Genomic DNA, 12,777 nt, shown 5'->3' on the forward strand with positions numbered 1-12,777 from the left:
TTTGCCAAGATAACTGAAATATATTGTTGCTACTCTGTACTTTGATTAAACAACGTGAAGATACATTAACAATTAGAAGAGAAAATTTCTATCAAGGCTTTTAAAGAGAGGCAGAGAAAACCCTTTATAAGTAACAGACATTCATTAACACTCCTCTCATACCATAGACCAAGTAACAAAAGTTAATTTGGAGTCTCTCACCTCTCTAAAGACGAATACCCAAACACAGAACTAAGTTTTCACCACCACGCTAGTTTACACCCAAATTGGAAAAATAACATCCATAGTCTTCTCTTTTTTGAGCAGCCCAATTGCACCAGTGGTACGGAATGATGCGTAGGTAGGAAGTGGGTAGCTGACTTGCCTTTAAACACTCCCACTTATGTAGAAATAAACTAGAAGATGAGAAGAATATTTTCAACCATGAGCATCCTCTGGCTTTGGAGTACATCTTAGAAGATGCCATGGCATTTTTCGTTGGCAAATACTGTAAGCCAACCATGTAGGTAAGCAGAGAGACAGTTTTCATTCAAGAGCAGCCAGTCAATACCCTAAGTTCTCATGGCCTCTGCAGAAATGCAAATGGATTGTTATGTCTTCCAATTCAACTATTCTGAGATCTGATATAACTGTTGCAATCGGATATCACATATTTCACATCATGTCCCAGGTACCCACCTCAGGGATTCAATTACCCAAACCCAGCAATTTCCTACATAGCTACAAGTACACAAAAATGTCACGCTTCTACAAGATTTTTACATTGTGGGAGTTTTCTATTAACATTTTTTTTCTACTCGTCTCTGAAAAAAATTAAATTAAGTAAGTTTTAGGAAAGAAAAATCTTTGAAAGAGAACAGCATGAAGCATGAAAGGCCAGGTTATTTGCCTACATATGGAACCACTGGTAGTTTCTAACTTCCTGTTGTGTTTTCCTCTTCAATATTCATTTGGGATCAGCGGCAGTGTTCAAAAACAACTGTGTCCAAAATAGGAAAAGGAGGGGCAGCCAGGGGAATCGAAAACAGGCTCCTCTACGGCCCAGGAACCCGCCATCTCCAGGCAGCCTTCTGTTTAGGCTGTCAGCTGTACCACAGGCGCCCTATTACTTTGTAATCAGAGAATTGTTACTTGTTATTTACTATTTGGCTTGTACCCCCTGAAAAGTTTATAAGGGTTTATTAGCCTGCTGCGGAACACCCATTCTGTTTATCCTGCAGTAAATTTAATCTTCTGAAGAGTGCCGCTACTGAGCAAAGACAACAGAACAATGCCCAACACTTACTGGGGCTGCAGTCGCACGCAGCAGCAGCACACCCACCTTTTCAAATCATTTGACTCACAATTGCTCTTGCGGACTTTCCCGAAGGAGGCGCAAGTAGAAACAGTTACTAGGAAACAGCAATCTCGTGCGGTGTAACTGACACGGAGCCCCAGCCCTACAGTAGGCCCCAACGTGCACACTGCTGGGAACAGAAACACCCCCTACACACCAATTGTTTTTGCGTTTTTTTCCCCTGACAAACGCTACCGAGGATTTATAAAATTTGACTGCTGTTTTTCCTCAGGGCAATGAAAAAGCAAATCCTGGAAGCAGCTCACCTTCTCCACACTGCTCATTGCCTGGAAATAGATGTTGTATCCTTTGCGGGGAGCCAAAGGGGGGTTCCAAAAGCCCTGATAGGTCCTATTGTCGCCCACTGTGAATGGGGCAGGTTCAGGAAGATTCCCCGGGGGCAGTTCTGCAGCGAAGTAGTACGGGGCGCCCCCACTCATGGCATTTTGGTAGGTCACGGGAATCTGATAGCATTCCATCGCTCCGGCTTCTCGCCTGGTTCGGTGTGGGTGCAACTCCTCCACCACAATCTGATAGGCACTTTTTGGAAAAAGAAAAAAAGCACACATTCAGAGATTCTAGACATTAAGATCTCTCAAAAAAAAAAAAAAATGAAGTACTTAATATTAACGTGTAACAGGTAAAAGTTTAAAGTCAGTCCAAACCCACTACATTCTTGTTTTTGGCCATTTTGCAATAAAAGAGAATTTCACATGGATTCCAACCCCATCGTAGTCACTAAGGAACTGAAAAAAAGTAAGAAAAATCACCACAGAACTTGACACATTTTTAAATGTTGAGAAATGAGCCACTTTAATAAGGAACCTGACATTAACCAGAGACACATAATAGATTAAGTTCTTTGTCTGATATTTTTAAATGTTTAAAGCTAACATTTTCTTTTGAAACGAGGGTCTGGAAGGCCCAGCTCCAAGGCCCAGCAGAATGGCTGCCTCAGGGCGGAGCTTGAAGCACCAGTTTGCCTTGTCAACGTGTTAGAGACAGAATGTGCTGACAGGCTCTTCCACCTCTTGACCTTGCCACGGCATCAACATTGGCTCAGAGCTATGCAGATCTAAAGCACAAGTGACATGCTGCAATACGGGCACAGATGGACAGAAATCTGTCCTCGCCACCGAAATAGACTGCCTCCTTCTTCTAGAGCTGTTAATAATAAAATGTTACAAATTGTAGAAACAGATGGCATTTGGCCTATTAAAGCTCAAACCTGAACCTTCCAATGCCTTTCTTAAAAACTTTTCTACGAGAGCTGCTATTTTACAGAGGAAAGGAAAGAATAATGCAACTTTAAAATAAAGATCTGCCTAATCACTAATAATTTTTTTATCAATTTCTGAAACTAGTATATTCATAATCTTCTTTCTTCATAGGGCATTCTTTAGGCAAACATTTTGTAGGTAATGTACACCTAATAAAGTTGATGTTATTAATATATTTTTATATATTACTAAGGAATTTGAAAGAATTATGTTTCAAAATTCCTGAAAATTATTAGGAAATGCATTGCGGTCGCTGAAATAAATTGAATATAAATAAGCTGTGTGTAGGGTTGTATGTTCGAATCTTGAGTCTCTAGGCAAATATGCTCATTCTATATGGGGAAAGAGCCACTATTCAATGGCTCTCCAGCAGGAATAGAATATTTTCCTTAATGAACTTCCATAAAAAGAAAAAGAAAAGGGGAGGAAGAGAGATTGAATTTGCATCTGTGACAATTAAAAATAGAATTACCAGTTTAGATACCAAGAAAAATACCAGGTTAGAATCTGGCTTAAAACCCTCACTTAATATAAACTCTGTCAGCCCTACAAACTGAAGAGCTTCATAGATTAAAAAGAAAGGAGCCTTACAAATTAAACTTTCTTTTCTCCCTAATTATTCATGTTCCCATTTCTCATTAAAATATTGCTAAGAAACTGGTAGGGTGGTATCCATCTCTTTTCCTTTAGGAAAAGTACAGAAATTATATTAATGTCAGAAGTCGAGATTGGGGCAAGTAACTAAGGCAGAAGTCTATGCTATTTGGAATTATGTGTACTGCGTCATTCTCTGGACCTCGGCCAAGCTGGGTCTCTAAGCTCCTAGGAATGCTACTGACAAGATACCTGTACTCTGAGGGGGTCACGGAGCAGACACTTGTCAATTTTAAAATACAGGAAATACATAAGCATGGCCCTTGGAGAGAAAAAAGAAAAGATCATGGTAGACATATGCCATGTGAAGCAAACCTAGTCTTTTTTTTCTGCTTATTTTCCATTTTGAATCCATCTTTGTATGTTGCATATTTGCAAATCCTGTGGATACATACATATACACAGATAAACTCACGTATGCATACCTCCCAAACAAGTCGCACCTCACATTCTTGCCCTAATGCACAATAATGATAATTACCCACCCTTGTTAGTCATTTAGCCTGATCCTTAAAAAAATAAATTCCTTGTTAATTATCCCATACCTCTAGGAAAATCCAGACAATCTAGTGAAGATTCAGTCTTAACTAATTCTATTACATGGACATAGGTTGTACACTCCACATTAGGAAACTTCAGGCAAGACAGCCTGTATCTCCAGATCTACCAGCAGCAAAGCAAACTGCTGCTGTTGGAGAGGAGTGGATGATGAACAGATGCAATCTGCTCTTTGGGAAAGAACTCGAACTTGAGATGGAGCCCCAAATTGAAAGTTATAAAGTTCATTTTTAAAAGAAATTATCTTGCCCTCATTGTTCAATTTGTCTGGGCAGATGGTTTTCCAACCACATGCTTCCACTTTTTTAATCTGTTTTTTCTCCTGCTACTTTCTTATTTATCAATACAAATTAATTAAAGGACAGAAAATAAGGAATGAGAAATCAAATTAGAAGTGATTTGACTGATTGCATGAAATGGGCCCGTGCTTATTCAGCCTTGTGGTTGTCTAATTACCTAATGGTACTTAAGGCGAGCTAGATCTAAATATTATTTGAGCTTAGTACTCCAGCAATTTAAAATATTCCAAAGCCACCCGAAGAGTTTTACTCACTCTACCCATATTTCATACATTCACCATTCCTTTAATTAAATTTTAAAATATTTCCACAATTAAGTTAAAATCAATATACCGGCGTTATGAATCTTCACTCAATACTTAAAATATGATTTCCTTACGTTAAAAAACTAAAAATGATTTCACTATACTATAATCTAATTTGATTAAACACTGGTATGTAGTCATTTGTTGTTTTGTGGGAGGCCAAATGATGACTTCTCATCGTACAATTTCCCTTCAGCTATATGATTATAAGAAAATACATAAGGTGATTTTGCCATTAGCTCAAAAAGCGATTACGTGATACATGTGATAGATAGTCTTCCTGATTTAATGTTTAAAAATGTTGGAGCTGAACCCAAAATTACGTATAACAGCCTTCCATGGATTTTTTTTAACCCAATAGTAAGTAAACCCTCTGTAAATTGTTGTAGTTTTAGCTTCCAAAACTTCTTAGTGATAGCAAATAACAAATCATAGAATTGTTATTCTTACTTTTTATCTGAAATGTCTCCTTAAAGCTTCAGGAGAAATTCCCCAGCTCCAATGTTTTGCTATTTCTCTTATAAACAGACTTCCCAAGATCCTACAGCCACCATTGCTCGTACTGCCCCATTGCCAACATTTTGATGATCCACAGAATAAAGGTTTGATTATCATTTTGGTTACCATTGTATTTCCTGCTCTCCATCTCTTTGCTCCTTAAATGCTCAAGCGAGGTCTCTCATGACTTACCTATTTCTGTAAGAGGAACTATCAGTTTCTGAATCAACAAAGCTCAAAATCCTGGCACTAACTTTAACAAGTTCGATTTTTAACCATGTTCTATCTCCCTTGTAATATACCACTTAAGGGCACATGCTAAATCACCTTATGTGGATTTCTATTCCAAGTATCCAGCTCACCTCCTGGCACAGACTGAATGTTATTGAATGGATGCATTTCTAGAAATGAGAGGTAATTTTAGATTTCTTAATAAAACTAAACTAAATGATCAAACTATACCCAACAAGGATTTTCCAGGTGCCATGACAAAGGTTTTTGGAATTAGAGTTTGTTTGACATTGGGAAGACCAGAGCAGAAAGAATTAGATATTTCCACTGGAGTTGGGACAAATGGATGGTGAAACACCATCTGGCAGAGGCTAGTTACACTATAAAGTAGGGAAAGATAGAACCTAATATTTAGAGCCTATGATAGCAGACCAACCTAACAGATGGATGCTCTGAGGAGGTTTAGCTAGGTGGTATATACATCTGGCTTCTCTTGGAGGGGAGGAGATGGGCCATAGACAGAATGCACTGGCAACAAGCTTTAGCAGAGAAGAAATTCCGATAGGCTGACATAAATAAAGAAGAAATTAGGTCAAATAGTTTCAAGAATCTGAAGGTAGTGATGAGGATCCGATCAAAGATTTGAAGTACCAGACTATAAATACAGCGTTATGAAAATTGATCGGGTCAAATCTGCAAAGAAATTAGAGCACTGGACAAAATAACCTTCAAGGTAAGGCTCCAGTTACTAGTAGCAATACCAACGGTAAGAACATGGTCAGAGGAAAGAAGATAGGATGCTTTTTTTTTTTTTTTGAGGAAGATTAGCCCTGAGCTAACTACTGCCAGTCCTCCTCTTTTTTGCTGAGGAAGCCTGGCCCTGAGCTAACATCCGTGCCCATCTTCCTCTACTTTTTATATGTGGGATGCCTGCCACAGCATGGCTTTTGCCAAGCGGTGCCATGTCCGCACCCAGGATTCAAACCAGCGAACCCTGGGCCACTGAGAAGCAGAACATGTGAACTTCACCGCTGCGCCACCGGGCCGGCTCCTAGATAGGGCTCTTGACTAGAGGATTCAGAAAACAAAGGAGGCAGGAATCATCTGAGGGCCAAATCACCTGACTAGACCAGTCTGGTCCTGCCACCTGGCCTCCACCTATGGGTGATTCCAGATAGCTGGGCAAGTCATCACAAAAAACTAAAGACGGACAAGGTGCAATTAGAATATCAATCTATTGGAGAATTGACTTTTTTCCTGGTAATAACATTCTTTTAAAAATACTTATTTGTTCATATATCGTTTAATCATTTCTTCTTGTAAAATTCCAGGTTTTAAATTTCTTTCTTTGAGCACTAATCTCCTACAGGGTAAAATTTAGAGTTCTCAGCCACTGGGATCAATTCCAGAAAAGGTCATATGTCTTTCCAACAAACACTAAGAGGTTCATTTCTGTGTCCGAAAAAGAGGATATATGACTATCCAGGATGATTTTTGTGTAACCATTAGTTCAGACTATATTAATTCTTGGTAATTAGAAATTTTGTGGGAACTAAATGTCAACAAAGTAAAAGAAAAACTTTTGATTTAAAAATGTGTTATTGATAACATAGTCATTAATTCAACAAAGTTCCTGAAGGCCAGCTATGAGCAAAGGATTTACAAGACTGCAGGCACCTTTGATCATCCATGACAACTCTGGGCACAGGCCCTGTGTCTTGTTGTGATCATTTTATCTTTAATTTACAGTGCCCAGCACAGTGCCTGGCACACAGTACATGGTCAGTCAATGTTTGTGTAATAAATTGATTAAATGAATAAAGAGTTAGTGGAAGTTATGTCATGTAGCACAATTACGCAATAATAATACATGGTGTTTGCAACTTACATTAAGTAAAGCTGAATTCACTCAAATATCTAGCTCTTAAAAGATAATGTGCAAGTACCTAGCCACTCGTTTAAACAGCAGTAGCAGAATGGAACACCTACACAGTAAATTTTATCACAGGAAGAAACATGTGATTGACCTGATTACTTGTCCATAGACAAAGATGTTGAATGCAGGCATTTTCTCTTTCTCCTTCGGATCAGCAATCAGACTCACTCACAGATCAGTGATTCATGAATAGCATTATATACTTACTTTGCAATTTCAAGTGGCCAGGGATTTGCAAGTGTTTATATTACAAGTGTATTCAGTCATCCCTCTTTTTCTCTGGTGTGGTATTCCCATGATTTTAGCCACAGGACTTAAGAGTCTCCTTTATGGACTCATGTTCTTTTATCAATTTTTTTTTTAATTAAGGAAAATATTTCTTCCTTTCCAGAGATATAGGATTATTTGGATGGTTAATAAGTGCTCATAAGGTCAAATGTATTCATTTTACCCGTGGAACAAAGATTAATTTTATTTTTTTTACTGAATAAGTAAACAATCTGAGATGATTCAATTATGAAATGCTTGGGCTGATTCCTGTGCCTCGATTTGTTTCTCAGTAGAAGTATGAAAACAGAAGTATCCACAAAATTTACAAGTTTCACATGGAAACTTGTTTAAGGTTTTGGGCATTTATCTAATTACACATGTGCAGAAATTAAAATCATTATAATAATTCGATTCAATTCCTGAAAACACGGCTCATAATTTTCTGCAAGATGAGGGATATTAGGTAATACGGGAGATTTAATACTGAAAAGATAAAGGAAATGGCAAATTGCATTTTAATATTTATTATAGAATTCCTGATAAACAACAAGTTAGGAATTAAAAGGTCACAGAGGCTGCACTCATTAAAACTCTTCTTTTATTTCCTCAAAGCTTCCTATTTTTCAATCACTCATATGAAATTCTTTATTACAGATTTACTGCATTGGACAGGAGTTATTTTCTCATTCCATTTCTGAAAAATACCTTCAAAGCTCATATACCATCAATACCAACAGAGGAAGTGAAATGAAATGGGACTTGAGAAAAAAATAAAAAGAGCAACACTCTTAAATCAAACCAAGCAGAGAGGTGAATGGTTCAGTTCATGAATATCTCAAAAATCCCCTTAGAATTTTACTCTTAAAGTCTATTTGCAGGCTTTGTCCAAATGAAAAACAAACAAAACAAAAATAAAACCCCTCTGACAATAATTATCAAATGAATCTCTGTTAGAAATGAACCACTATATTGACTGCTTAGCAACTGTGAGAAAATAGCTCTCTACTGGGTGTGTTTTCCTGTAGGTATTATTTTTCCCCTCCTACCTGATAGGTGCACCTTTGGCCTGTGCTGGTCTCAACAAGACAGTTATCGTGGTGGCAGTTTCATTGAGAGAGGCATCAACTCCTTCGTAGTCTGGTAAAGTTGGAGCTGAGAAGTGAATAATGAGGAAAAAAAGTTTCAGTCAATTAACAGGAATATATCATGGTTCAGGATGAAGACATGATCCTGACTGAGAGAAAAATCAATTTAATACTTAATTATCTAAAACTATCCCATATGTGGTAGAATAACACATGCCACTGCATGCTAACCCTGGGAACCTAAAGCAGCGGGGGATATGAAGCCAAGATTTGTTGTTGAAATTTAAACTATAATCTGGCCACTTGTGACACAGACTCCAAACATTTTGTGAAGATGCTTTAGCTTTTAGCATCCTGAGACCTTGAAATCAGCATTGACGGGATGGGAGGAAGGCAGTAACAGTGTAGACTCTGGGGGGTACTGGCTGTAGTTGCAACTGGAGATGTGGACATGGGAACAGCAGGAACAGTAAAGGGTCCCGGTGAGGCAGTGCCGTCTGTGATCTAGTGTTATGGAATGACCCAGATTCACATCTGGACCTTTTTCATTGCTGTGGTCACAATAGAAACACATCAAGGAAGTGTGGTGAATGGGAATAGGAACCTTAGTTTTTATTTACCAAAAACTAGTGCATTAGTTGCCAGATTCTTGAAAAGAAGAAACATAAATTTTTAAAATATTTTCTAATGTTTAGGGAGGGGGCCTTCCTAATCTTGAACTGGGTGAAAAAGTAAACTCAAATGTAACCTCAAACGGTTTTTGATTATTTCCATCTAGAAAGATGTTGAAAGGAGTGTATAACCAGTGACATGTGTGCATTGTCAGAAAATCGGAGAACAAATGGCATCTAATAAAAATTTTTAAAGTATTTCATTCATTCATTGAACTGTTACTGAATCCATATTATGTGTCAAATTTTATGAGAAGTGCTATAAATATAAAGATAAATGAAGCATGGTGTCTGACATTCACAGAATTAAAAGTAGGGATTCACATTTTATCAGAAGTGAGTGTCTTATAAAGTACAACAAAAATATAACAAAATGTTAGAGGACCCAAACGGGAAGAAGGTTAATCTGCCAAAGCAGTGGTTCTTAAATGAATGAGATTAGAAGCACCTGGACGGCTTCTTAAAACAGATTATTGCCCCTCTCCCCTAGAGTTTCAGATTCCATAGGGCTAGCTTGGTAAGGTGCATTTCTAAAAGTTTCCACATGATCATCATGCTGTTGGTCTGGGGACCACACTTGGAGAACCACTAGCCTCAACTTGTGTTGGGAGGTGGGAAGATGAAACAGGGTTAGGTGATGCTAGAGCTGAATGCTAAAGGAAGAGTCAAAACTCACCAGGAAGAGCAAGCATGGAATAAAACTCCAGAGAGAGGAAACAACATTTGAAGACATCATCACTGAAAGGAGATGGTGTATTTCAATAGCTACAAGCAGTCTGCTATGCCTGGACCTTCAGATTCATCAACAGGGGTGGAGGATGGGAGGAGCCACACGATGAAGGGCCACAAATGTTAATTATGCATAGATGTTTAGGCTTGATGATACTGGGTATAATATCCTATTAGATTTTGAAAAAACTTAAGTAGGAAATATATGTTGTATAAAGATCAGTAGAAAAATATAGCGAAGCAAGGGGAGTCTGAAAATAAGGACACTGGTAAGAAACATATGTCAACAATCTTTTTAAAATATGGTCTAGATGGAAATGAAAAAACAGACATTAGAAAGAGGCAAATGATCTGAGAAGGACACTGGTAAGAAACATATGTCAACAATCTTTTTAAAATATGGTCTAGATGGAAATGAAAAAACAGACATTAGAAAGAGGCAAATTATCTGAGAGTTATTTAAGAAGTAGAATCAACAGATACTAAATATGCACAATATGTATATGTGTATTATATATTTGTGTGTATTATAGACATATATTGTATATAGTATGTATATTCTACTGACACACACACACACATATAAATCATGCCCCCAAGCATCAGGCCTCAGATAACTTGATTTCCCACTTATTTAAGTGGCTCTTAAAATGCTGAGAAATATAATTATTGGACTCAAGGGATAAAATAACAATAAATTCCCTTAAAAGTTCAAGTGATTCTCAGAAACAAACTAACCATAAATTTTATAATTCTTAGCTTGATTACTACGTGTTTCCGAGATACAGGGATTGCAAACAAGTTTTTAGAGTTCAAATCAAGTACTCATGTATACAGGTTGATGCAACTGAAACTGCAGTTAAATAATTCAAAGAAAATGCATCTAGCATGTTCCAGCCTTTAACTATAAATTTTCTATTGAATAAAAAAGATTGTGCCTGACCCATAAGAAAATATTGCTCTCAGTAATGTTCATTTGCTCAATTCTACAAGCTTATGTGAATTTGGGAGATATCTCTATTAAAGGATCTTCCTCATTTCTAGCACTACTGCTAATTTTGAAGGGGAGGAAACATGATCACCATATCACTAAGTCATAGATTCTACTAAAGCGATTCAATAAATATTTTAAATTGATGGGTTAGAATTGTTCCATCAGGAAATGAATTGACAATTTCAATGCATTGCTATTTTCTAACATAAGCAATGATATTTTAAAATTCTTTTTTATTAGAATATTAAGATGGGGCTGGCTCGGTGGCATAGTGATTAAGTTCACAAGCTCCAATTCAGTGGCCCAGAGTTTGTGGGTTCGGATCCTGGGTGCAGACTTATGCACTGCTCAAGCCATCTGTGGCAGCAACCCACATACAAAATAGAGGAAGATTGGCACAGATGTCAGTTCAGCACAATCTTCCTCAAGCGAAAAAAAAAAAAAAAAAGAAGATTGGCAACAGATGTTAGCTCGGGGCCAATCTCCCTCACTAAAAAAAGAAAAAGAAGAATATTAAGATAAATCAAATGTTATGCAAAGGACTCATGGCTCATACAGAAATAGCTAATTTTTTCATGATATAAATTTTAAGGTTTTGTATTATATTCAAAATATTTCCAAATAAAATTTTAGACAAAAAAAATTACAGAGTATTGCTTCCTTTTGATGCAAATGTTACAAATTCACAACAATGGCAGAAATTTTTAAGGATGTAATATAACATATCTATGCTATGTTATATAGTAAAATACCATTTTATAATACATATATAATAAAATATCATACCATGTAGAACTAGCATAAAAAATGAACATAAAGGAACAAAAAGAACTTAGAAACTCAAAATTAGTATTTTAACATATTAAGTGGTTGGTCCTTTAAAACAGGTATTTTTCAAATTTAACTCTTCAGTTCCATATATAACATATTTACTTTAGTAACTTTAAATAAATAAGATAAAACATTCCATAAGCTGGAGTAGATTTAGGGCATATCAACAATGCTAATTCCTGGCAAAAGTTTAATCAGGTTAAACTGATGACCTGACTGAAGGAGAAATCACATCTGTAAACAATCTAGTCAAATGCAAACTATGAAATTATATGCATAACATAATATAAAATTTAATAGTATTTGCTTATCAACCTAACACTTTTGCCTTCTGAAATTTAGATGAATTTATGTGAGACTCCTATGAGAAAGAAAAGCTCGTATTTGTTTAAAATTATCAGAATGTCAGGGAAAATGGAACAGCGACAAGGCATGTGGCACAGTAATAGTAGATCAAGGATCTTCTACTATTCTTTTGATAAAATCCATTTACAGTACATATCTGAAACTGTAATAATTACCAATTCCTCAAAAGTATAACAGGTCTATTAGCATATATTATGAACTTTGAGAGATTTCTAATAAAGATGTAATGCAGTTTTTAAAAACACCACTGTGAATTAAAAGCAATTATCTGAGATGCGTTTGGGTTTGGATATATAACTAATAATAATCTGTATTCAAATAATTCTTTAAAGTACCTTCAATCATGAATAACTATGTGTATTAAACATTCAATAAGTGAGATGAATTACACTCAGAGTATATGAGACTCTAGGACAGACTACTGTAAACCAGTCCTGTTTGCACTTTATTCATTGGCATACCTGAGATATTGGTGGTCACGTTGATGGCTGTGGCTGGTCCAAAGCCTTTCACTGTGCTGGCTCTTATGAAAAACTGGTAGGTGGTTCCAGGATGAAGATGCATAAAGACATGGTGTGTACTGTTCCATAAATTTGATACAGTCTGGGGAGGTCCAGCCACTGGAACTGCAGGATCGAACGACCTTATGCTGCTGTAGCTGACCTGTTTTAAGAAATACATGTCCTATTACATATCCAATATAAGTGATAACGAATTCTAAACAAAGCCCTTTT

The 12,777-nt window shown here is 36.7% G+C and overlaps 1 protein-coding gene across 13 annotated transcripts in view; it reads right to left on the reverse strand.

Annotated features, from left to right (window-relative positions):
- Positions 1 to 12,777, reverse strand: part of PTPRK (protein tyrosine phosphatase receptor type K) — a 503,656-nt gene that overhangs the window by 86,343 nt on the left and 404,536 nt on the right. For all 13 annotated transcript variants that reach the window (XM_008524381.2, XM_008524380.2, XM_008524376.2 and 10 more), the window contains exons 10-12: positions 12,505 to 12,706; positions 8,414 to 8,519; positions 1,603 to 1,876 (exon numbers count right to left, since the gene is read on the reverse strand). In XM_008524381.2, coding sequence (XP_008522603.1) covers positions 1,603 to 1,876; positions 8,414 to 8,519; positions 12,505 to 12,706 — 582 coding nt within the window. The remainder of the gene's footprint in view (positions 1 to 1,602; positions 1,877 to 8,413; positions 8,520 to 12,504; positions 12,707 to 12,777) is intronic.

The sequence above is a fragment of the Equus przewalskii genome, chromosome 9 (genome assembly GCF_037783145.1).
Source record: "Equus przewalskii isolate Varuska chromosome 9, EquPr2, whole genome shotgun sequence".
In the NCBI taxonomy this organism is placed as follows: Eukaryota; Metazoa; Chordata; class Mammalia; order Perissodactyla; family Equidae; genus Equus; species Equus przewalskii.